This window comes from Ursus arctos, unplaced genomic scaffold (assembly GCF_023065955.2).
Source record: "Ursus arctos isolate Adak ecotype North America unplaced genomic scaffold, UrsArc2.0 scaffold_1, whole genome shotgun sequence".
NCBI classification, from domain to species: domain Eukaryota; kingdom Metazoa; phylum Chordata; class Mammalia; order Carnivora; family Ursidae; genus Ursus; species Ursus arctos.
The window spans coordinates 57,057,506-57,081,730 of NW_026622763.1; the positions used below are offsets into that span (position 1 = coordinate 57,057,506).

Sequence of the window (24,225 nt, forward strand, 5' to 3'; positions counted from 1 at the left end):
TTTTGAGGTGCAGATAGCTTGCTTTATTTTGTTGTTACTATTTCTCAAGGAGGTCCAACAATTGTAACTAACAATTGAATTTATACCTGCATGAAAGGAACTACATCAAATTGACATTTTGGGCAGTTAGTGATGGTGTAGTTGTTTATAATTTAACGACAGCCTTATTTTGTTGTTGTTGTTTTGTTTTGCTGTGGCTCATTGCTTAGTTGCCCCAGTTTCTCAGGTTTAAATTTAAATTTAGAGCTACCACACGAAGGCGTTGGCTGCACCCCAGAACCTCCAAGAGTTGACACTGCCCTGGCATAGGAATACTTGAATAGCTTGGTGAAATGGAGGGATGGCCAGGCGATGTTACTTTTCCAAGCTATCCCCGCACTCTCTATGGTCAGAAACAGTGTAGAGGAGCGAACAGAGTGTTGGCCGTTACACTCTGCTCTGGTAGTATTTAAGTCATGATAATTTAGAGTGTGACATCATCAGAGAAAATGTAAGACGTTAAAGTGTTGCTTACAGGAGGGTAAATGCAAACATCACCAATGCCTTACATTTCTGATTCAATAGGTATTGGTGCACATGTCCGGTTACGTGCATGGCATCATCTTTTAGGTGGATAGGACTTCTTCAGTGGGGAATTTCTCAACCCATTGAGGCATACTTAGACATCAACATTATGTTGAGGCACAAAGATTGATTAAGTGTTGAGCAGGGTATTCGTTCCATAAGAAACTTTCTCCTACCAACAGTTAGTTTCAAAAGTTACATTGTAAAATGTCATAAAATAAATGGTACAAAACTTTATAACCGTTAATCCGGCTATGTACAGTATGTACATGTCACTAGAAAATGTATAATATTCTTAGGTCAACAATTATGAAAGATTGAAATGTCTAATTTTGAACTTTGACTCATTTAGGTTGATACAAAACTACTTTTTCTTTTGAATATTTACAGATCAGAAAGAATAGTCCATGTGAATCATTTGTGAAAGGTTAAGAATGAGTATGAATATGAGGAGCACAGGCCCTCTTACATGGATCGAATATTTATATTCACAGTGGCAGAGTCAGATCCAAATTCATTCCCTAAGCTCAGGGTATAAAGTCCACCATCTTGTTTCTGTACGTCCATGATGATGAGAGTTGTCAGGTCATCTGTGTTTTCAATGTGGAATCGCCCGTGTTGTTCTTGGTTTTGAATTTTTCTTCCGCCACGGGACCATATTATTTCCGGGGTAGGCTCACCCGTAAAAGCACAGGCTACTGTTAAAACTTTGCCCTCATCAATGCTGATGTCAGAGGGAAGCGCTTCAATTTTAGGTGGAATTCCTTTATGGAACAACAACAAAAATGTTTTAGGATCATTGAAAACATGATTTGCTTTCTACTAAATTATATGAACTAAAGACTATACCGTGCTACTAGGCTTATCTACCTCTACCAGTAATTTTTATTGCTCACCTCTTACGCCTGCTTTAAGCATTCTACTAGTTGAGCTTTCCAGTTGTGTCATACTAGATTTTCCCATAAAACTGCTGGAACTCATTTCTACAAAGGACTCTTGCATGGAGGACATGCTTTGGGCAGACATGCTTGCAAATTTCATTTCAGTCATGCTGCTAGCACTGCTGCTGCTGAAACTGCTGAAGGACGCCTCCTGCTTGGAGGCAGACATTTGGACTGACTGAGACGAGAAGCTTCCTTGCAAGCTTGTGTCACCACTTGTCCTCAATACTACCTCTCTGGGAGGTTCTTCAACTAGAGCTGTGGAGCATAGCAGATACACAGTGAACATCAATGACATCTGGTTAATTGGTGACATCTGACATTGACTTGCAGAAATGGAAAACTTACACACACACACACACACACACACACAAACATAACCCAAACAGTGTGCTGTGAAAGCATAAGCGAATACATACATTTGTCAAGAGCTAGCTCAATGTCTCCAAGAAACGAATCTTTAGATTTCTATAATTACAATATTACATGCAGGTGCTAGAATAACTAGGAGAAAAATGATTAGTCATATAGAAAATCACAGAAATACTGTGCATTCTGAAAATAAAGCTAATAGGGCACTTGGTGGCTTGACTTTGAAAGTTAATTTATCCACATATCTGTTTAGCTGCAGAGAAAATTTGACCATAAGGATGAATTCACACGGGAGGCCTGTGCCTCTTACACATGGGATTTAATGAGGCTCCTCAGAGTTGGCTCTGCTCAGAAGACAAAGGGGGAAAAATAGATAAAGGCCTTAAGCAAGTGAGAAAAATGGGAAAGGGATACTTACGAAGGACCGTTAAGGAAGCAGTAGCTGAACACTGGCCACGGAAATTTTTGGCCTTAACTGTGTACTTTCCACTGTCGCTTACTGATGCATTTCGGATTTCAAGAGAATATACATTTCTGGAGCGACTTACACTGATATTTGAAGAAACAGAAATCTAAAATGTAAGGGGGGAGGTAAACAAGAAGTGTTTCTTTGAGCTCTTCAGGAATAGATGTGGCATTTTAAATTTTCTTTGATGATCTATTCATAATTAAACTTACCGGCAAGTTGTTTTTAAACCATTCGATTTCCGGGGATGGCTCACCACTGATTTCACAAGAAAAGACAACATTTTGTCCCTCGTTAATATTTTGAGATCTGGGCTGGGAGATGAAGGCTGGAGCATCTGAGAGTTCTTTGCTCAGCATCAGATCATACTGACATTTAATGATCCCTTGGCTGGTTTTGCCTATGCAGGTGAGGATCCCTTCGTCTTTGTGACTGGCCTGCTTGATGGTCAGGGTCTGATCGCTGCCCGAGACACCATATCTGTACTCCTCAGAGTTAGCGAGCTCTACGCCATTCAGTACCCATTTCACATCAGTGGCACCAGCAATGTTGGCTTTTAAGGTCACTTTCTGACCATCAGTTATGCTCATCTGAGTAGAAAATGCTTTAATCTCTGCATGCGTTCTGATTTCTTCCGATGCCTGTGATGTTTTAGTGATTTCCTCATGGACAATGGATTTTTCCAGAGAGGTTGCTTCTGATTTCTTGACTTTTTCAGAAATCCGAACCTTCGAGGCTTCCTCCTTGAGGGCTAACTGTTCTTGAGATTTCATCTCTGATTTTTTCATTTCTTCAGAAATTAGAGCTTTCTGGGAAATTTCCTCTTGGACAACCGCCTTCTCTTGAGATTTTACCTCTGCTAGTTTCATTTCTTCAGAAATTAGGGCTTTTTGGGAAATTTCCTCTTGGACAGCCGCCTTCTTTTGTGACGTAATTTCAGAGGTCTTTTGTGTAGACACTTGCTGTGCCTCAGTATCTTTTACAGCTGAAAAAGAAACCTCTGTAAGGCAAACTTAATTGGAAAGAGGCCCCACCCTTTACTCTTTTTTAGATTCTCCAAGCGAATAAATAAGACACAAAGAAAGGAATGTTGCCTCTTGTATGCAGTATAGGTAATATTTAATTCTTTCTCAGTCCTAGTCTTGGAAAGTTGTCATGCATGACTTTGAGATCAGTATAATGATTCTTTAAACTAAATTGAAGATGATTCTTATGACTTGGAAAAAAAAAAGTCTTGAAAAGAATAGTCAAATATTTAGGATAGGTGTGGATTTAGGAAATTTTGATTAAAAATTGAATTATTATGCTTTCTTTAAAGATGTGTATTTCTACCTTTGTGTTCAAACGGTATTCTGGAATTTGTAAAACAGTTTAATACTTTGTGTGTGTGTCCGTGGTATGTGTGTTTAAGGGAGAATGTTTAGAAAACTTTCGTTAATATCATTTTCTAAAAACTATTGGGAAGAATGAAAGCCAACCTACCTTTTATAGTTAATTTGCAGCTAGAGGACACAGATCCAGCTGAGTTTGTTACTGTGCAGGTATAAAGCCCACTGTCAGAAGTATCAGTCTTATGAACTTCTAAGAAGTAAGCTCCTTTGTCTTCAGAGAGTTTGTATTTACTTCCTTGTGTAACAGCCTATAGAATGCAAGTGATTTGAGTTTTAAAAAGTAAGTTAAGTTTAAACATTTTTTGGGAGACGGAGAGGAAGGAAGGGGTTAGACTTTTAGAATTGAGAGACATTTAAGAACTGGTTACCTTTCCATCCTTTGTCCAGATGACGGTCGGCCGGGGTTCTCCAGTGGCTTTCACCGCAAACTTAGCGACGCTGTCTGAAGAAACAGTTGTATCCTGCAGCCCAGTGACGATTATTGGTTTTGAGGAAATTGGCTCTGGAGCTTTTGGTTCAGTCTTCTTGGTTTCTGTTGACTCCACGGTTTTCTGAGCTGCCTTCTTAGTTTCTGGTATCCTTGACACCTGCTCATGGATACTCTTAAAGGCTTGTCCCATAAAGTGTAAGTTCGTTTTAGAAGTTCCACCTTCGCTAGATATCTCACAAATGTATTCTCCACTATCGGATTCCGTGAGGTTATGGATTTTGAGCTCATAGGTACCATCTGCTGAAAAATGAAACTGGAAATGCCCATTTTCCTTCAGTTTCTTGCCATCTTTATACCAGGTGACCTCTTTTGCGCTTAATACACTACTTTCGACTGCGCAGGTCAGCTTCACAATATCTTTAGATGCTTCTGCTTTCAGGGACTGAGTTATCTTGGGTGGGACAGACACTGGTAGCTGCTGAACTTTCTCTGTTGGTGTGGGTTTTGTCTCTGTGGGTGATACGGCTTTTGGGTGAGTAGTGACTGGTTCCGGGGACTTCACTCGTTTTGGAGACTTAACGGCTTCTGGAGATTTCACTCGAGGCTCTGGGGATTTGACGCTTGGTGGTGACGTCACAGCCTTTTCAGTAACCCTGGCCTTCTGAACAGTCAGAGTGAACTGAGCTTCTTGCCTGCCTTCGCTGTTTTCTACCACCACGCTGTAGTTGCCCTCATCGGAAGCCTGCACCGAAGAGATCTCAAAGGTTGATTTGTACTTTGTGGTGGTCACTTGGTGGCGGGCAGAAGAGCTTATCGCTTGGCGTCCACGCAGCCAGGTTACAGTGGGTACCGGCTCACCGTCTGTGTCGCAAGAAAACCTCGCGGACTCGCCTTCATACACAGTTATGGACCTTGGCTTCGTCAGAATTCTTGCTCCCACCAAAGTCGTCTTGATCTTTCTGTGTGTGGATTTTTCTTCCAGTGACTTCTGTTCTACGGCAGCACTTCTCTTTTCTGCAGATGCGTGGTGTTCATAGGCCAAGAGACTTTCCCTTGTCTCTGTCATCTGTGACTTCATTTCCCTGACGGAAGAAGAAGCTTCCATCTCAGAAGTTTTCTTAAACGACGAAACTGCGTATTCCTCTGTTCTTGTCAGCTCAGGGAAAACTGACGGAGGCACTTGTTCGTCTCTGCGCCGGGAAGCGTAGGTAGTGTAATCCCCGCCTGTGACATCCAAGGTCGCGTAGTCCGAGGCCTCACCTTTGTAGTTGGTGCACACGGCACGGTATGTTCCGCTGTCCTCAGCTTGGCAGTCCAGAATTTCTAGGGTCAATACCCCGCTCATGTTGGTGTAACGAATCTTACTGCTTTCCTGGAGTTCGACGCCATTGTGGTACCATTTAACCTCAGCGGTTGGCTTAGACTGAACATTTAAGATAAAACGCGTATTTTGGCCACATGGTGCCCTGTGGGAGCGCATTCTCAGTGTGATTCGAGGGGCATGGTCCAGCGTAAAAGGCTGCTGACTCAAAACTTCATACATCCTTTCTGATGTCTTCTGAGTCTTTAAAGCAGCTTTCATGGACTCATACCTGGAAAAGATATCAAATCTTGCAGACCTCTCAAATCTTGAGAGTGATCTCTCACTAGACACAGGGCTGGGGGAACGTGGGCGAGTTCTCTCTGGAGTAGGGGACCTTCTTTCTGTGTCATCTTCATATTCCTCCTCTGGCGGCCGACGTGGCCGGATTAGCTCGGACACAGGCCTCATTAATTCGATATAGGTTGGAGACAGGGAACGTCGCCGCCGCAGTAGCCTGGACACTGAGGAGGAGGACTCGGACTCCCTTTGAGCATGTTTTGAGGAGGCCTCCCTTTGAGCGTGTTTTGAGATTTCATATTCTTCCTCAATTTCTGTTATTTCTGTCACTTCTCTCTGTCGCCCTGATTTCTTTCTGGACTTTTCCTCCTTTGACATGTGGTCAAGCTCGCTTCTGTATTCTGAGAGTCGCTGAGTGGTAGTAACTGGGCGAAGCAACTCTTCCTCCTCTTTCTCAGCCATGATCCTCTGCCGTTGTTTCGGCTGCCTGTAGGAGGCCCGGGCGTGCCGTTCCCGCAGTTCCGCATAGCTCGTGCTAGTCTCAGCCCTGGTGGGGATGTGATAGGTTGAATATCTGAAGTCTTTTCTTGTTTCCTCCACCTTGACGTGAGCTTGTGGTGAAGAGTAACGCAGACTAGAAAGCTCAAAACGTGGAGGGCTTCGGCTTGGCGGTGAAGCTGAGAAACCCAGCTCAAGCTCTTCTTCAAGACGCAGCCTCTCTTCCTCTGTTCTTTTCATTGCCAAGTAGTCATCAATGGGAAGGAGTAATTCTTCGTCTGACATGTCGCCAAGAGAACGTCTTCTTGGTCTGTAATAAAAGTCATAATCAGGAGAAGGTGTGCGGCGGCGGGCTGGTCTCACCATTTCAAGATCATCTTGGGAGAGTTTGGGAATACGCCATTTAGGTCTGTATTGATCTGTAATGCGTGGAAGAGGCATCACATAGAACTGTTCCCATCTTGAAAGGCGAATGCGCTTGGGTCTTTTCTGTACAACTCTGTCAATTTTCCCAGGCATTTCAAATTGATCACGTATCTTTTTGTACCATTTCATGTCGGACATAGGCACAAATTGCTTAATGCGTTGGTCTTCTTCTATGGTAGTCTGTTTGTACTTGCGTGGTTCCGGTACCTCATAAGGCATACGGAGTTTTCTCTCTTCCTTCTTTTCTTCCGTCTCAAGTCGGAATTCCCCTTTTACAGTCTTGGTGCTTACAGCCGGTTTGTAGAGAATGGCAGCTTCTCTCAGAGCCTCTTGGGCTACCTGTGTCAGTGGCACCGTTTCAGTTCCAGAAAGAATTTCAGCCATTCTTAGTGTCTTGTCAATTTGCTTTTGGACATGTCGTTCACGCTCCTCCTTAGTCTTAAATTCTTGCTTGACGTACCTTAAGCGTTCCACTTGGAGGTGAGCCTGGCAGCTGGTGGATCCAGCTGTGTTCGTGGCTGTGACCCTATAATAACCTGTGTCTTCAGGCAAAGTGTCCCTGATGTGCAAGGCATAATAATCCAGGCCTTCGTGGATAATTTCAATGTTAGGCCCAAGGGACAGTGGCTGGCCATCTTTCTCCCATTTTAATTTTGGTGGGGGGATGCCAGACACTCTGATCTCAAAGCAGACGCTTTGGCCTTCTTGGCATTCTGCGTTTGCCAGCAGCCGTTTGAACATGGGTCTTAAGGTTGTATCTGTTGGCGGTGGGTGTGGGGTTACTGTCAGTTTCGCCCTGCAGCTGTCCTCACCATATTTGTTCCTTGCCACAACCGTATATTCAGCATCATCATCTATAGTTACACTGCTGATTGTTAACTGGTAAAGACCCTTGTCAGATTCGAATGTGTACTTCGCATCATCATCACCTGGTTTGATTTTCTGACCTGATTTATACCATGTTACACGAGGCTCTGGGTGGACAGTTATAGTTACTCCAAATCGGACATTTTCACCCACATAAGCTGTCTTGTTATAGAGAGGCAAGGTAAATTCTGGTGGCCTTTCCAGGAGTCTCATTGTGTCAGTTCTGCGCTTAATTTTCTTCATGGTTCTACGGCAGTAATAGTCGTAAGTCTCTCTCACACCTTTAACAAATAGTTCTGCATAAGAACTATCTTCACCGTAGTCATTGACTACTTTGCATCTGTAGGTGCCGTCGTCAAATTTGGTAATGTCTTTGATGTACATGGTGGCTACTCCATCTTCATAGGTGATTTCATATTTCTCACTGTTCTCCAGCTGTCTGACTCCAAAGTACCAGGTCACTTGGGTAGACTGATCATAATTTTCAATTTTGCATACATATTTGGCATATCCTCCTTCTTCACCAACTGCATGCATTATCTGTCCAGAAACCGGGCCAATTTCAATGGATGCTACTTTAACTTTAGCAACACTCACTCCCTTCTGAGATCGAATTGCACCACCACAAGAGATTCGGGCTGCCGACACAACCATGTTGAGGTCTTTCTTGATCAGAGTGTGGTAGTAACGCCGGTGTTTTAATGTTCTGATAACTTTAGTACTGACTCTTTCTATCTTCTGCTTCAGCCATGGATGCCGGAGTGCCTCGGATGCTGTCATGCGAGATTTTTTCTCTTTCACTAACAGCCGGTCAACAAAATCCATGGCCTCAAGGCTAATCTCTTTGAATGCTTCTTCGTCGAAAGTATATTCAGCATTCATGATGTTCTCAATCATCTGTTGGTTAGTTTCAGCCATGAATGGATTGGTACCACTTAACAGCACATACACCAGTGTTCCAAGTGACCACATGTCTGTGGCGGTACTGACAACGTCATGCTGGTGGACTTCAGGTGCATAGTATTCGGGGGCAGTGAACAGAAGCCTGAAGTTGTCCCCTGGCTTCAGCTGACGGGCTTGACCAAATTCTATGATTTTAATGGTGGAGCTCCTTCTTGTTTGGTAAATGATATTTTCTGGTCTAATGTCGAAGTGTCCGATATTATGACTATGTAAGAACTCTAGTGCTTCGCAGACCTGGCGAACATAACTTACAATTTCTCTTTCATTAAGTTCAAAAGCACTTGTGTTAATGCGTTCAAATATGTCAAGTCCTGATATGAACTCAAAGATCATAACTAATTCTTCCATGCTCTCAAATGATTCATGGAGGTATAAGATATTTCTATGCCTGGCAATGTTTAGAATGGAAATCTCCTTCTTTACCAAAACCTGATCAGTTCCCTTAACTTTAACAAATTTGGCCATGTAAGTCTTCTTTGAGGATGTTTCAACACAACGGTGGACAATTCCGAACTGACCACGCCCAAGATCTTCAGCAATCATATATTTCTCATACAGTTCCTTAGTTGAAGAGTGAGATGCTTTAGTCATGGAAACTTCCCTTGTTTCGTCTACCTCTTCATCATAATTCATGGCTCTGGTCTTGTCTTCTTTGGTTATGGTTGGTTCTGAAGGCTCAGAAGGCTTGCTCAGGCCAAATTTATTTTCAGCTATTACACGGAACTGGTAGCTTGTTTTTCCAAATAAGTTGACCACGGTATAACGTGTTTCTCGGGCCTGTCCTACACGGAGCCATCTTTCTGCAGTAGTTGCACATTTTTCAACAATGTAGTTGGTGATTTTGCTGCCACCATCAGAAGCTGGCTCAGTCCATGTTAAGTTGACAGAATCTCGTGAGACGTCACTAACTTTGACTCCTCTGGGTGGGTCGGGAACATCCGCCACATCCAGTTCGACGGTCTTCTGATCAATTCCAAATCTGTTTTTAGCACAGACCACATAGAAACCAGCATCTTTTCTCTCTACTCCATTGGGGAAAACAAGTGATGTGAAAGATCTTGTGACAATAACTTGGTAGTGGCCATTATTGTCGATGAGATCTTGTCCTTTCTGCCAGGTGATCACAGGATCTGGTTTGCCACTGAAAGGGATCTTAATGCTGACCACCTCACCTCGGAGAGCATGAACTGCTCCCATGCCTTCAAGAGTTTTAGGCAAGTGTATCTTAGCTGGAACTGTAGCAGAATAAAAGAAGAAAGAATGTAATTTAGCAACACCCAACACTATTTAAGTGCAGCAACCCCCCCCCCGCCAATTAGCAATGTGTCATCTAGCACTAAACTGATTTTTATTGATTTGAGGAATTTACCTTCTACTTCCAAGGAGGCAGTGCCAGACACAGATCCCCCTTGGTTGGTAGCTCTGACTTGGTAAACTGTGGCATCATCGTCTGTGACACTTGCAATGATGAGCTGGTGGTAGCCACCCTTGAACTCTTGAATCCTGTACTTCAGTCCATCTGCAATGATTTCTTTGCCTTGTCTGTACCATTTCACAATAGGTTTTGGATGACCAGTTACTTTGCAGACCAAAGTAGCGTTGCTCTGATATCTGACATTTAGATTTCTCAGTTCCTCTTTAAAGTGTGGTGCCTGAATTGGGACATCAGATTTGGGAGTGGCAGGTTCTGATATTTCACTCCATTCACTTTCCCCACCTAGATTTTCACATTTCACACGGAACTCATATTCAAGACCTTCAATAAGGTTTTGCACTGAAAAGACAGTTTCTCGAATTTCTTCTGTTGTCACAGCAATCCATTTATTCTGCTTCTTCTCACGTTTCTCAAGGTAGTAATTTCTAATCTTTGCACCTCCATCACTGGCAGGTGGCTTCCAAGCCACAACACAAGAATCTTTTGTGAGAGCAGTGATAGTTGGTTTGCCAGGAGCACCTGGCTTTTCTGTTACAAAGAAGAAAGATTTGAGTCACGAGGTGAAACAAGCAGCTTTATTAAAAGCTTAGTTTTTAAAAAGAAAATCTTATGAACCCAAAGGTCTAAGAATAGCTATTCCAGAAAAATGAAATGGGTCACTTGATGCTAAGAAACTTACAAAACACAAAGCTCTTTTTTAAAGAAGAAGTAGGGTTTGTATTTGCCCTTGTAGATGTGCAGAAGTTCAATTTAACTGAGATAAAAGGCACTTTTACTTTATCTGAATCTTGGCTATTTCCTTTCAAAGGTTATTTCTGTTAATAAGAGTTTTATGTAAGCATGGAATTTTGCCGTAGGAAGATTTGTAGAGGTTGTACTCACCAAAAGGACTCTTAATGATCACAACTGAGGCAACCTCTAGAGGCTCACTGATGCCAAAAGTGTTCTGGGCTGAAACCCTGAAGTAATAGCCAGCATTTTCTGTGAGGTTTACAATTCTGCAGGTTGTCACCGAGATGGCTGAAGACACCAATTGCCATTCAGCCCCTTCCTTGGCCTCACATTTCTCCACCACATAGTTGGTGATCCAGGAGCCTCCATCATCTGCGGGTGGTTTCCAGCTGATCACTGCAGAGTTCTTCAACAGAGCTTCTATCACAATTGGTCCTGTAGGTTTGTCTGGTTTATCTGTTGGGAGAAAATACAATCATAGTGGTTTTTTATAATATGTCACCTGAGACCTCTTTTTTCTTGAAAAATTAAAAAAAAAACACTAAAAACTAAAATAAAATACCTTGTATGTCCACATCAAGGATGGCATCAACTGTTCCAAGAACATTGCTGAGCTGGACTTTGTATTTCCCAGCGTGAGTCTTACGTTGGACATTCTTCATGACAAGATGAGTATAGTGCTCGGTGTTTTCAATAGTAATGTTTTCTGAGTTTTGCAAAAGTTTCTGGCCATAGAACCAAGTGATGGAAGGTACCGGACGACCAATGTACATAACATGAAGTCGAAGTGTCGAACCCACAGCACCATAATATTTCTCTTTCAGTGGGTAACCGGGATGGAACTGTGGTGTTGCTTGCAGGAGAAGCTTACTACTGGTTTCTACTTCTCCAACCTCATTAGTAGCTATGCAGGTATAAACACCTTCATCTTCTTGTTCCTCTGTCATTACTGTTAGCGTATGTGTGCGTCCGTCTGAAGACATTTTGTACTTCCGGCTTTGTACCAGCTCCTTACCAAATCGGTACCATTTAATGTCAGGAAGAGGCCTTCCAACAATCTGGCATGAGAGTTGAGCAGCTTCGCCCAACTTGGTGGTAACATCCTTCATTTCTTTGCGCACTCCTGGAGCCTCTCCAGCTGAAGGATAGGAAAGATAGTATTAATGCATTGTTATTACCACTGAATCTGTAATCCTCTGTCCCTGTATATCAGGAATGAATTTATCCTTTTGACTAACACTCTATTAGATGCCATGATTTACACATGAGTCTAGTTCTTAAAAATTTCATAGCGCTTTTCCTGGGGTCCTATGGAAAATAGGGATTCAGTGAACACATCATCACATTATTAGGTAGAGTGACTTTTCTCCTTATCATTGGGAGACGTCAACAATGATAGGGGTTTAAGTAAATATGAATTCTCTCTATAAATCTATAGAGAGAATCTTTGCCTTACTTCTTAGGTTTACTGAAATGCGATACATTTGTTGACCCTTCTGGTCTTATTAGGAAGCATAAAAAAAAAAAAAAACCAACACAAACTACTGCATTTGAAGGACAAATTGCTCTAAGATTGTGCTCAGGTCACTGCATCTAACATCTGAGGTTACGGGCTTGGAATGACTTCCTGTAGAACACAGCAGCTATTCCCTGTGTGCGTATATGCCAAAGTGAGTGATTCTTTCCAAACACTTGCTGCCCAGTAAGGTTTTCTGTACATCTACTTAATATCAAGGAAGAATTAGCCTTAACACGTTGCTTAGGTTATAGGTCATAAGCAGAGAACTAATGGCTACTTACATGTTAGTTTAGTCTTTATAGACATAGCAGTTCTTCGAGGTCTGCTAAGCCCGGTCTCATTCTCAGCAAAAACCCTGAATTCATATTCAGTGGCTTCCAGCAAACCCCCTATTGTGAATTGCCTGTCCTTGATGCGCTCCTTGTTGCTCTTCTTCCAGGCACTGTCTCCAGACTGCCTGTATTCAACCCAATATCCAAGGATTTCTTTGCCACCATCACATTCAGGTTTCTCCCACTGTAAAGTGACACTATCTTTGGATATTGAAAGAATCTCAAGTTCTCCAGGTTGGCTTGGCTTATCTGAAATATTTTAAAACAATTGAAAAGGGAATAAGCTTTACTGCTGAGGTAAAAGAAAAAGACCAAAGATGGCTTGCCTCTTTAGTTTGAACCCCTTTAGAAACTCTCTCCTTACCAAATGGATCTTTGCAAACAACTGGTTCAGAAGCAGGGCTGGTCTCACTTAGGCCAACATCATTCTGTGCGATGATGCGGAACTGATACTCTGCATCAGGAACAAGCCCGGTGACAGTGTACATTGTGGTGGTTATCTGAGTCTTGTTGTGCCTGACCCACTTGTCAGTCGAAGTCTCCTTGCGTTCAATGTAGTAGCCTGTGACTCGAGAACCACCATCGTCTTTGGGCCGGGACCAAGACAGGCTGACAGAACTCTTGGTCACATCGAGTACTTCTGGAGGATTGCTTGGAGGCTCTGGAGGATCTATGGATATAAAGTAGAAAACATGTGTTAAGAGTATGGTCCCATATCTTGTAAGCTGATGGCTTTCATTTCAAAATGAAAGAGGACTGAGAGAATTTTTACAGTGTTGTGGTCGGAAGAATACTTACTCAGTGGTGTTTTTGGTATGACTGGTTCTTCAGATTTCAAGGGTTTGCTTATGCCAAACTGGTTTTCAGCTGAAACACGGAAATGGTATTCCACATTCTCTTTGAGGCCTTTTACCACCAGAGATGTGCCTCGGACTCTGGAATCAATTGTATACCAGGCGGCTTTAGACACTTCTCGTCTCTCAAGAATATAGCCTAAGATGTCGGCACCACCATCATCGGCAGGGGGTCTCCAACTGACCCTTACAGAGCGAGCTTGTATGTCGTCATATTCAAGGGGCCCTTCAGGAGGGTTGGGGTTTCCTATCACCCTGACTTTGATGTAGACAGCCTTCTTGCCACACTTGTTTTCCAGAACCAGGTCGTAAGTGCCAGAATCATCCCTGTCTGCTTCTTTGATTACAAGCTCAGTGTGTGTCTCAGAGGTTGCAATCATGGCGCGCTTACTAACATCTTGGCCTTCCTTAGTCCATTTACATATTGGGAATGGTTTTCCTTTGATTGGTATGGTAAGTCTGATGACTCCACCTTGTCTTACAAAGATACCTTCTTGGTATCTTTCATCAAGTTCATAATCAGGATATTCTGGGGAAAAGAAGATCCAGTCACAATTAGCATTTTTTGGGCGGTGGGGAGGATGGTGAGAAATAAATCTTAAGGCAATTATAGCAGAAAGTAAGTGATCATATGTCTTACCAAGCATTTCCGTGACTTTGACTGTTCCTGGTACCTCAGCGGGCTCCCCAGGTCCACCAGCATTACAGGCTAGGACACGGAATCTGTATTCAGCACCCTGAGGTAGATGTGTTAGGGTATACTCCCGAATCTTGGTTGGGGTGGTGTTACATTTGGTCCATTCGTGTTGATCTACTTTCTGCATTTCAATCAAGTAGCCTGTGACTTTAGATCCTCCTTCATCTTCTGGAACACTCCAGGCCAGAGAGACTGATGTCCTTGTTGTATCAGTAACTCTTGGGTTTTGTGGCTTTCCTGGAGGCGCTGGGGTTAAGAATAAGACAAGATATTGTTAAAGTTGCTGCAAAGCTGAAACTTGGCTGTGCCACCTAACATGCAATGAATTGTGTAAACATGGACTGTTAGCATTAGAATATGGTTGTTAAAATTTTATTCATTTTTATCAGTTAAAAATACTTAAAGCTCTAGCTTTTTCCTTTATCTTAAATGTGCTTTATTTATGATCACTATTACCATCTTACATTATCATCAGCTTTTAAAGTGCTTTCAGAAATATTAGCTTATTCAAAGAATTAAACACTGGTATAGGGCATGTATTGTAAGTCCCACTTTAAAGAATGGGTAATAGATTCAAGAGGAGAATATGAAAAGTTACTTTCTCAAAGCTGCTAGGGGCTGGAGTGGGGAGGGGATCCACAAGTGAACTTTTTGGGCTGATGGAAGAATTCTATATTTTGACTGTGGTGGAGGTTATACAACAGGACCTCTTCAAAACTCAGATATTTCAGAAGGATAAATTTTACTACATTTAAATTATACCTCAAAAAATTGACCTATACACAATGTATTTACCAATTGGATCCATGGCAACGATGGGTTTGGAAGGACGACTTGGTTTCCCAGTCCCTCTCACATTAATGGCTGTGACACGGTGTTCATATTCTAAGCCTTCAATAAGGCCAGTGGAACGGTACCGTGTCATCGTCACTGGTACTTTATTTACACGGACCCATCGATCTGCTCTCACTTCTTTGCGCTCTATAATATATCCAGTCACTTGGGAGCCACCATCGTTTTCTGGTGGATACCAAGTCAGTGTCATGCCATCACGGGAGACATCAAATATTTGTAATGTTTCTGGAGGTCCAGGAATACCTGCAGTAAGACAGAGGTAAACACATTATCGCAATGTGAATAAATTGAAATAAAGACTCACACATTTCTGTAAGTACGTCATAGCTTTTTAAATAGCATGTAAGACTTGTGACAGTTTTTCCAATTTTTTTTTGTACTTTTCTTGAGGTTACTCATTTTCTTCAATTTTATAAACATTTATTAAGCACATTCTGTATTTTTTTTCCTCACTATAACCTAGCCAGTTTCTCCTGTCTCCCTCCCTCCTTTACTCCTTCCTCTTTTTCATTAAAAAAAAAAAAATTAACCATTTTGAAAACCTCCAGGAAAATTTAGAAAACTTAGAAAGACCCTGGGGTTAATTTTGGGACCTCTTTTTCCTTAGGACATGATAAAAACAAATTCCCTTCTGCTAACATTCAGAATCAGGTGGGGAGAATGGTGGCCTTAACGGTCCAAGGACTTACTGATGCTGCTGCGACATTCTATGACCTCAGACTGCAAGTAAGAGCCAATGCCGAAGCGGTTTGTCGCAGCCACGCGGAAGACATACTCATTTCCTTCAGTGAGTCTGGTAAACTTAAATGTCTGTCTAGTCACTGATTCAGACACTGGCAGCCATCCTGGACGATGGGCATCACGCTGTTCTACCACATAACCGCTCAATGGAGCGCCACCATCCAATTCAGGTGGTTCCCAGGAAATGGTAATTGAAGTAGCATCAATTTCATCAATCTTAATAGGCCCAGTTGGAGGACCAGGCTTGTCTATGAAAGAGAAAGAAATCCAGAAAATTAATTTTCACTTCACATCACCACTGGGTGACATCAACAACGCACATGTGTCTTTGTCACACATCCTTACCAAGAATGATAACTTTAATGGTCTCTGAAGTAGTTCCAGTTACATTCTTCAATTCAAGTGTATATTCTCCAGTGTCTCTGATAGTGGTTTCACGGATGGTTAATTTAGCTACTTTAGTATGCGTTTCAACTGTGACACGCTCTGATTCTCTTAGTTTAGAACCAGCAAAGAACCAGGAAGCAGCAGGAGGTGGGCGACCAGCGATTGGTATCACGAGCTCCACTGGTCTGCCGGCTGGGACATGAATGGTCTTCTGAGGCATTGTAGAAAGATCGATTGTTGGCAACACTAGGAGAAAGAAAGTAGGCCTTAATTCTTAAGCGTTATTTCTATTGACGAAGTACCGTGAATTATGACTGTTTTCTTTACTTCACTATTATTGATGTTTTTGGTAATTTGGTACATACCTCTGAGGTCTTGTACAGTCACGGCTGTGATGATCTCTCTTGGTTCTGACACGCCTTTCTCATTTTGCGCCCTTACTCTAAACAGGTACTGTTCACCTTCATTTAAGGAAATGACAGTGTGCTCTAGGACGGTGGGTTTTAAGGTGACGACCTTCATCCATCTCTCAGTGCCAGCTTTGCAGGCCTCAAGAACATATCCAGTGAGTCGGCTACCACCATCGTAGAGTGGTTTTTCCCAGGCCAGAGTGACAGTTGATTTGGTGACATCGACCACTTCTAGCTTTGTAGGCACCAGAGGTACTTCTGAGACCAGAACCGCATCAGATGTTTCACAGGGTTCCCCGATGCCGTAAATGTTTTCTGGCAACACTCTGAAATAGTACATGGTTCCTTCTACAAGTCCGGAAATTCGGTACAGTGTCTTGCTGCATTTGGTAGTTACTGTTTTGAATGCTCTCATGGCAGCCTCACGTTTCTCAATAATGTAATTGTTGACAGGAGCGCCACCATCAATTGTGGGAACTTCCCATGTAATGGTCACAGAATCTCTCGATACTTCTTTAACTCTCACTGAAGGACAGGGACCAGGAGTATCTAAAAAAATAGAAAGTAAGATTCATACTTATTTGCCTGATTGGTGGATAGCTTTTTGTTTTGTGTTTTTCAGGAACATGGTTTCTCTCTAGAGAGGTGATCAATCCTAGGTCAAGGGGTGTTTTTTCTAAGAAATATACTCACAGCATAGTCAATTTTAAGACAAATACTTACCGTATACTTTAACAAGGACTGTTGCTGATTTCTTGCCAGATTGATTTTCGGCTTCAATGGTGTATTTTCCAGCATCGTACCGGTTAACTTTGTCCACAATAAGTAAAGAGTAGCTGTCAGTGGTGTCAATAATTGCCCGGTTTGCAAGGTCAATGCCCTTCTTGCTCCATGTGATGACAGGAGGTGGTCTTCCAGATACAGACACCATCAGGCGCAATGAGGCCCCAGCTCTGATGGTCACAGTCTTCTTTAAATCATCTGCAAGCTCTAGGTCTGGTATTTCTGGAAAGTAAATGTCAAAACTTAATTCATGAACAGGTGTGACGAGAAAATAATTAACTTACAAGCTTATATTATAAATACCTAGTCTTTCCACGGGCTCAATTTCAGCAGTTGACTCGCTGTATTCACTCATACCCTTCGCATTCACAGCAGCAACCCTGAAGGAGTATTTCTGGCCCATTTTAAGGTCTGGCACAGTGAATTCATTATTTCTTATTGTGGCATTGGTGTGCACTCGGTACCAGTGATCAGTATCCTTCTCTTGCATTTCAAGAACATATCCTAGGATGTCAATGCCACCATCATACATGGGCTTGGTCCATGCCAAACTAATGCTGAACTTGGTGGTATCCACAACTCTTGGAGCAGAAGGTGGTCCAGGGGTATCTATGGAATTTAAAAAGGGGGATTCAGACATTATACAAATAAGGAAGCTTTGAGGTTTATATTTTTGGTTTTCAAGACTCACAAAGGCATTATTGTTCTCCCCCCCACCCCCCAGTATTTCAAAAGGTCTTTTAATAAGGTTTAGGGGGGAAAAAGCCCTGTGATTGATTAAACTCAATATTGTAAAAGGTCTTTTTATAGTGTAGTAAAGGATTAAAATTTTTTAAAAAGAATTCATTGAAGATGTATCCTTATTGGCTATAAGAAATACAAGTTACCTTATGATCTCTGCATCTTAACCCACAAGTATGTAGTCGCCTTCCCTTTCTTCTGATTCTCCCACCCCCAGAAGAGTAAGGCATTTTTGTTCTTTGTCCACACTCACCAAGATAAGCTGTGTAACTGAGCTCCTCTGATATTATAGGACAACACTTTATGCTATATCATTATTAACATCATTATTATTTTATTTAAAAAATTACATTTCTTTAGAAAGGTAGATGGTTTTTTTCCTGCTACTTTGGCTAGCTATGTTGGGTTCTTCTAGCTCAATTCATTGCTTAAAATACCTATTCTCAGGGACTTTTCCTTAGTTGCTCAGCTTTCACAGGGTTAATGTCACTTGTCACCTCTATGTTTCTAATGAATACAGGAAGTGGTTTCTTCTTCCCTTGTTCAGTCACAATGGTTTATTCTTTTTAGTCGGGCTCAAACTCTGTACAAGGATTTGCCACTTAACTTTTGAAGCTCTTTCAACAATAATTTTGTTAGGTACTTATTAGGCACTTAGGGATATTTATAAAATACATCTCTTTCATATTGGTAGTAAAATTATTTTTTTCATAGACTGGAAAATACTGTGATGATTTGTAGCAATGTAACTGCTAACTTATCAACAGAAGTAGTGGTTAAAATGTTCTGGCTTGACTATATTTAAGATCCCTCTAATAAGCATATGCTTTTCTAGATCATTCATAAATTCTAGAGGTTCTTGGAAATGGCATATTGGAAAATTATTTGTAACATGGTTTTGATGGGCATTAGGTTTATGTGTGATTCTTGGAACTCACATGATGGTTCTCTGCATGAGATAAAGTTGGAAGCTTCGCTGGGTTCACTGTTACCAGCAGCATTCACCGCGGTCACTCGGAACTGGTAATCACAACCTTCCATGAGGCCAGTCACCTTCAGCCTTGTATCATATACCACATAGTCTTTGTTGACACGTGTCCAGCGCAAGCTCTTTTTCTCACGTTTGTCTACTAGGTAGTTGTTGATCTCATTGCCACCATCAGATTCAGGTTTTGTCCACTGAATGATGATATGCTCTTTGCCGGCCCCAACTTCTTCAGGTATGCCCGGTTGTGATGGAATAGCTGTTTATATTTTTGTGAAAATGAGGATGGTCAGAATTACACAAAATCACTATTGATAGGATTGCCCCCCTCTCCTTTGAGCCCATTATATTTAACTACCAAGTTGTTTCAAAGTGTTAATACTCACTGAAAGAGTTTCTGGCTACAATTGGCTCTGATTCAACAGGCACACCAGGGCCATATTTGTTCACTGCCCGCACTCGGAATATGTATTCATTGTTCTTGATGAGTCTGGTAACTACATGGGACAGGGTTGGGCATTCGCCTTCAACGATCACCCAGTTGAGCCTGCTAGTCTCTCGTCTTTCCACAATGTAGTGAGTTATTTCTGCTCCTCCATCTTCCTGAGGAAGGCTCCAGGCTAAAGTGCACTTTTCCTCTGTTACTCTGCTGACGGTGAGGTTTCCACATGGGCCAGGGGAATCTGAAACAGGTGTCAATGGCAAGCAATGATTCAGATCTTTTTTCTTCTACCCACACTTGAAAATGCTGTAAAAAATAAAAGAATTTGACATGCTTACCAAGAACTTTGACCATGACAGACACGGCCTTGGTCCCACTGGCATTCTTCACTGTTAACGTGTATTTTCCGCTGTCACTTCTGTCACAGAACTTGATCACAGCAGTTGCTCGTTTGCCTGTATACTGCAAAGAGACTTTTTCACAGAGATCTAGTTCCTTGTCCCCTTTGGTCCAGATAATTTTGGGTTCAGGTTTGCCACCAACTGCAGCATCAAGGACAAGATCCGAGCCTGCTCTGATGGTAACCAGATCACCCTGTAATCTGGCATCCAGTTCAGCTTTGGGTGGAGCTGTCATAGGCAAAATGGATATGAATAAATATGACAGTTTATTTTCACAAAAATTGTGATCATTTAAAAGGAGTACCTTATTATTATTATTATTATTTACCGTATTCATCTCTGCAAGTGACAGGGCCTGTAGATTCTGATCCTTTGCTAATTACTCCCGCTGCATTCTTAGCCAACACACGGAATTCATAAGTGTCTCCTTCACTGAGAGCAGTCACAGTGAAGAAATTGTCGGATACAATGGTATAGTTGCACTTTAGCCAGCGACCATCTCCAACCTCACTGACCGGCTTACGCTCTACGATATAGCCCACAACCTTGCTGCCACCATCATACACTGGGGCAGACCAAATCAGTGACACTGTTGATCTTGTGACATCTGTCACCTCTGGTCTTCCTGGTGGATCTGGAAGGGATGCAAAAGTCAAGTTTAAAAAAAAATACAACTCTGAATTCTAGTGTAGATGATGATGGTGATAAACAAATGTACCCATTCAATTTGGATACATACCAACTGGGTTTTGAGCCATCATAGGTCTTGAAGCTTCACTGGCTTTGCTAACACCTGCAGCATTGAGTGCATATGTTCTGAACTGGTATTCTAGTCCTTCCACCAAACCACTCACTTTGTAGTTGCACTCTAAGCATGGCACTTTGTTTTCTTTCACCCAAAGAATGGTATTCCGTTCTTTCTTCTCAACCCAGTAGCCAATGATTTTACTGCCACCATCATGGTAAGGTTCTTCCCAACGAATAGACATGGCATTGGCAGACACATGGTAGACTTCAGGTCTGGTAGGAGCACTTGGTGGGACTAAATATAAACAAAGATATCAAATATGAATACAATTTTATAAAATTCAGGGGAAATACTTAATAATGGAGTTTGAAATATTTTTATTTTTCTTACCGAATGGATGCTCAGCAATTATTGGTGCTGATTCTAGAGGCTTGCTGACACCAAATCTGTTCTCCGAACTGACACGGAAAGAATATTCCATGTATTTTGTGAGATGAGTGACTTTAATCTGAGTGCGCTTGACACTGGAATTGACAAGCTGCCAAGCTGTTGTACCCGATTCACGCTTTTCAACTATGTAATTAGTAATGTCAGTGCCTCCATCATCTTTAGGTTCAGCCCATGACAGGACACATGATTCAGCTGAGACAGATGAGACCTCAATGGGGCCAGTTACAGGACCTGGCCTTCCAATGACCACAACGGTGATGGTAAATGTTTTAACACCAGCTGTGTTTTCCAGGGTCAAGAAGTATCTTCCAGAGTCACCTCTCATGCTATCCTTTACAGACAGGGTGGTTCTGTCTTTTGTTGTTATGATACTCACTCGATCTGTATCCTTAAGTCTCATTTCTTCAAGCTTCCATGTTACTTTGGGAGCGGGACGACCAGTGATTGGGACATCAATGGTAAATGTGCTACCTGCTTTGCAAGTTATGAGCTGATTAGTAATTCCAGTGAGATCAGCAGTGGGCTCAATTTGAGGTTCCTTGATGATGACGGAAGAAAAGGCTTCCCTGGGTTCACTATAGCCAGCATCATTCTTGGCCTTCACACGGAATTCATATTCAGTGTTCTCAACCAGGCGCTCCACTGTGAAAGTCATCTGTTTGGTGCGACCAGCCTCAACCCAGAAGTCAGATCCTTTTTGTCTCATTTCGAGAAGGTAGCCAGTGATCCGGCTGCCTCCATCATGGTCAGGTTTAAGCCAAGCTAAGACTGCAGAGGAGTTGCTTGTGTCAATGATATCAAGTCTCTTAGGTGGAGCAGGCTGTTCTGTGGCTACGATTGGTTCTGGCATTTCATAGGGTTCACCCACACCGTACTCATTTTCTGCAGAAACACGGAAATAGTATGGAACACCTTCTGCCAGGTCACTGACCTTGAGGATCTGACGAGTGCATTTTTCACTGATAGCCTGCCAGCTACGACGACTTGCTTCTCGTTTTTCTACCACATAATGATGGATTCGGGCACCACCATCAAGGATAGGAGCGTCCCACATCAGTGTAACAGATCCACGGGTCACATCCTTGAAAGTGATTGGGCCAGGTGGGCCTGGAGTGTCTAGCACCTTTACAGTGAATGTGATTGACTTACTGCCACTGTTGTTTTCTACGGTAAGGGTGTATTTCCCTGCATCATTTCTGTTGCAGTTTTCCACAGTGAGGGTGCTGAAGGAGTCTGTTGTGTGGATATCAGCCCGAATGCTGAGGTTGGAGTCAGGTTTGGTCCACACAGCCGTAGGAGTAGGTCTACCCTGGTAGGCAATGAAGAGGCGAATACTGGCCCCAGCTCTAACAACATGGGTCTGCTTGAAGTTTGCATCGATATCTAACTCAGGAGCTGCTAATCGGTCAACTGCTTTAATGGCGCCAGTCACTTCACTGCTCTCTCCTTTTCCAGCACCATTGATAGCACTAACCCGGAATTTGTATTCTTCACCTGCTTGTAGATCAGTGACTGTATATCTTGTTTTCACACATGCTTCTGCATTTACCTTGTGCCAGTCTCCTAAGTCAGCTTTGCACATTTCAATAATATAGCCAATTATTTCCATGCCGCCATCAAACACTGGCTTAGACCATTCTAAGCTCACAGTTGTCTTGGATGTGTCTGTCACTTTGACCACAGTGGGAGCACTTGGTGGGCTAACTGGCTCTCTACATTTGATTAGTCTTGAGATACCACTTGCAGGTCCTATTCCTGCAGCATTTTCAGCCATGACGTGGAATTCATACTCATTCCCCTCTATCAGACCAGTGACTTTGAATCTTGTCTCAGAGATTGGTCGTTTGCTGATCACTTTTACCCATCGTGTGCTTTTCTTTTCTCTCCTTTCAAGGATATATTGTTGAATTTCATTGCCACCATCTGACTCTGGCCTTGCCCATGTCAGGGTAATGCTATTGCCTGTTACATTGCTAGGTTCTGGAGTGCCAGGGGCATCGGGAACAGCTGTAAAATGAAAACAGATTAGACATGTTGATTGGAAGTTAATCTTACGACACAGTACCACTCGGGAAAAACAGATACTTACTGTATTGTATTTGAGCAACCACTGGGTCAGAGTCAAGTGGCCTCCCGACACCAAACTTGTTAACTGCAGAAACACGGAACTGGTATTCATTGCCATTTATTAGTTTAGTGGCAGTATAGCTGTGGGCTTGGCAGTTATCCTCAATCAGTGCCCAAGCAAGTCTGCTGGTTTCCCGTTTTTCAATGATGTAGTGAGTGACGGGAGCACAGCCATCATTGAGAGGAGCATCCCACCACAGGGTCATCTTCTCGCCAGTAATATTGGTGAATCTTATTGGCCCAACTACTTTTCCTGGTGTATCTATAAGAAAAGGGTTGCAGAGTTCGTTTATTTTCCCTTGCCCCTTAGAATGCAATCAGGCATGTCTCTAACCCAAGTCCTGTAAATTGTAAGATTAAGAAGTTATTGCAGAAGTACCTTGTACTTTCACTGTGATTTCTGCTTTTGCGGAGCCAGATGCATTTTTGGCTTCCACGCTATATACACCACGATGGTCCCGGGTAGCATCTCTAACGAAAAGGCTGGTGGATCCTAGGACATCAGTTATTTCCATATTCATCTTCTTTTCAATTTCTACTCCATCTCTGAACCAAGTTACTCGAGGTACTGGCCGTCCCTGCACCAAAGCTTTAATTCTAAGGCTCTCTCCAGACTTAATAATGAGACCATCAAAGTACTCAGGGCCAAACTCAACAGTTGGTGGAACTATAAAAGAAATAGAAATAATATGCATTAGTTTGGCTAACTAAAAACATAAGCATGTTTTTCATTAGCACCATATCCTAAAGCCTGGAAGGGTAATGTTTATCCTGTGTTACCAAAGGCTATTGTGAAAGCAGGATCGATAATTGAGAATTTAGATTATGCGGCTGAACATCTGCATGCTATTAGGTTATCCCCCTTTTATGTCTGTCATGTTATTAATCTTGCATTGCCATTTGTAAGAAGAAAACACTTACAGATCATTTACTTCCTAATGCTGCTGTATAGTCAAACAAGTTCCTGTAAGAGGTCATCAGCTGCACTCAGGCAAGGTGATGACAGCACCACTGGGTGTATGTATTTTAGTAACTTCAGTAAAGCTGGACAGTTATTCTTGAGAGTGT

General features: G+C 42.3%; 1 protein-coding gene across 50 annotated transcripts in view; it reads right to left on the reverse strand.

The window, feature by feature from the left end:
- The window catches only part of TTN (titin), a 270,562-nt gene continuing 246,337 nt past the window's right edge, over positions 1–24,225 (reverse strand). For all 50 annotated transcript variants that reach the window (XM_057316425.1, XM_057316423.1, XM_057316417.1 and 47 more), the window contains 27 exons: positions 23,537–23,824; positions 23,120–23,419; positions 20,971–23,037; positions 20,572–20,874; positions 20,161–20,466; positions 19,770–20,060; positions 19,376–19,672; positions 18,943–19,248; positions 17,567–17,872; positions 17,204–17,485; positions 16,436–17,029; positions 16,029–16,316; positions 15,632–15,931; positions 14,883–15,185; positions 14,031–14,333; positions 13,335–13,919; positions 12,901–13,206; positions 12,486–12,785; positions 11,248–11,823; positions 10,836–11,141; positions 9,888–10,481; positions 4,103–9,753; positions 3,826–3,982; positions 2,556–3,328; positions 2,296–2,449; positions 1,461–1,763; positions 1–1,328 (listed from right to left, as the gene is read on the reverse strand). In XM_057316425.1, the coding sequence (XP_057172408.1) occupies positions 1,030–1,328; positions 1,461–1,763; positions 2,296–2,449; positions 2,556–3,328; positions 3,826–3,982; positions 4,103–9,753; positions 9,888–10,481; positions 10,836–11,141; positions 11,248–11,823; positions 12,486–12,785; positions 12,901–13,206; positions 13,335–13,919; positions 14,031–14,333; positions 14,883–15,185; positions 15,632–15,931; positions 16,029–16,316; positions 16,436–17,029; positions 17,204–17,485; positions 17,567–17,872; positions 18,943–19,248; positions 19,376–19,672; positions 19,770–20,060; positions 20,161–20,466; positions 20,572–20,874; positions 20,971–23,037; positions 23,120–23,419; positions 23,537–23,824 (16,538 nt within the window). In that variant the 3' untranslated portion in view covers positions 1–1,029. The remainder of the gene's footprint in view (positions 1,329–1,460; positions 1,764–2,295; positions 2,450–2,555; positions 3,329–3,825; positions 3,983–4,102; positions 9,754–9,887; positions 10,482–10,835; positions 11,142–11,247; positions 11,824–12,485; positions 12,786–12,900; positions 13,207–13,334; positions 13,920–14,030; positions 14,334–14,882; positions 15,186–15,631; positions 15,932–16,028; positions 16,317–16,435; positions 17,030–17,203; positions 17,486–17,566; positions 17,873–18,942; positions 19,249–19,375; positions 19,673–19,769; positions 20,061–20,160; positions 20,467–20,571; positions 20,875–20,970; positions 23,038–23,119; positions 23,420–23,536; positions 23,825–24,225) is intronic.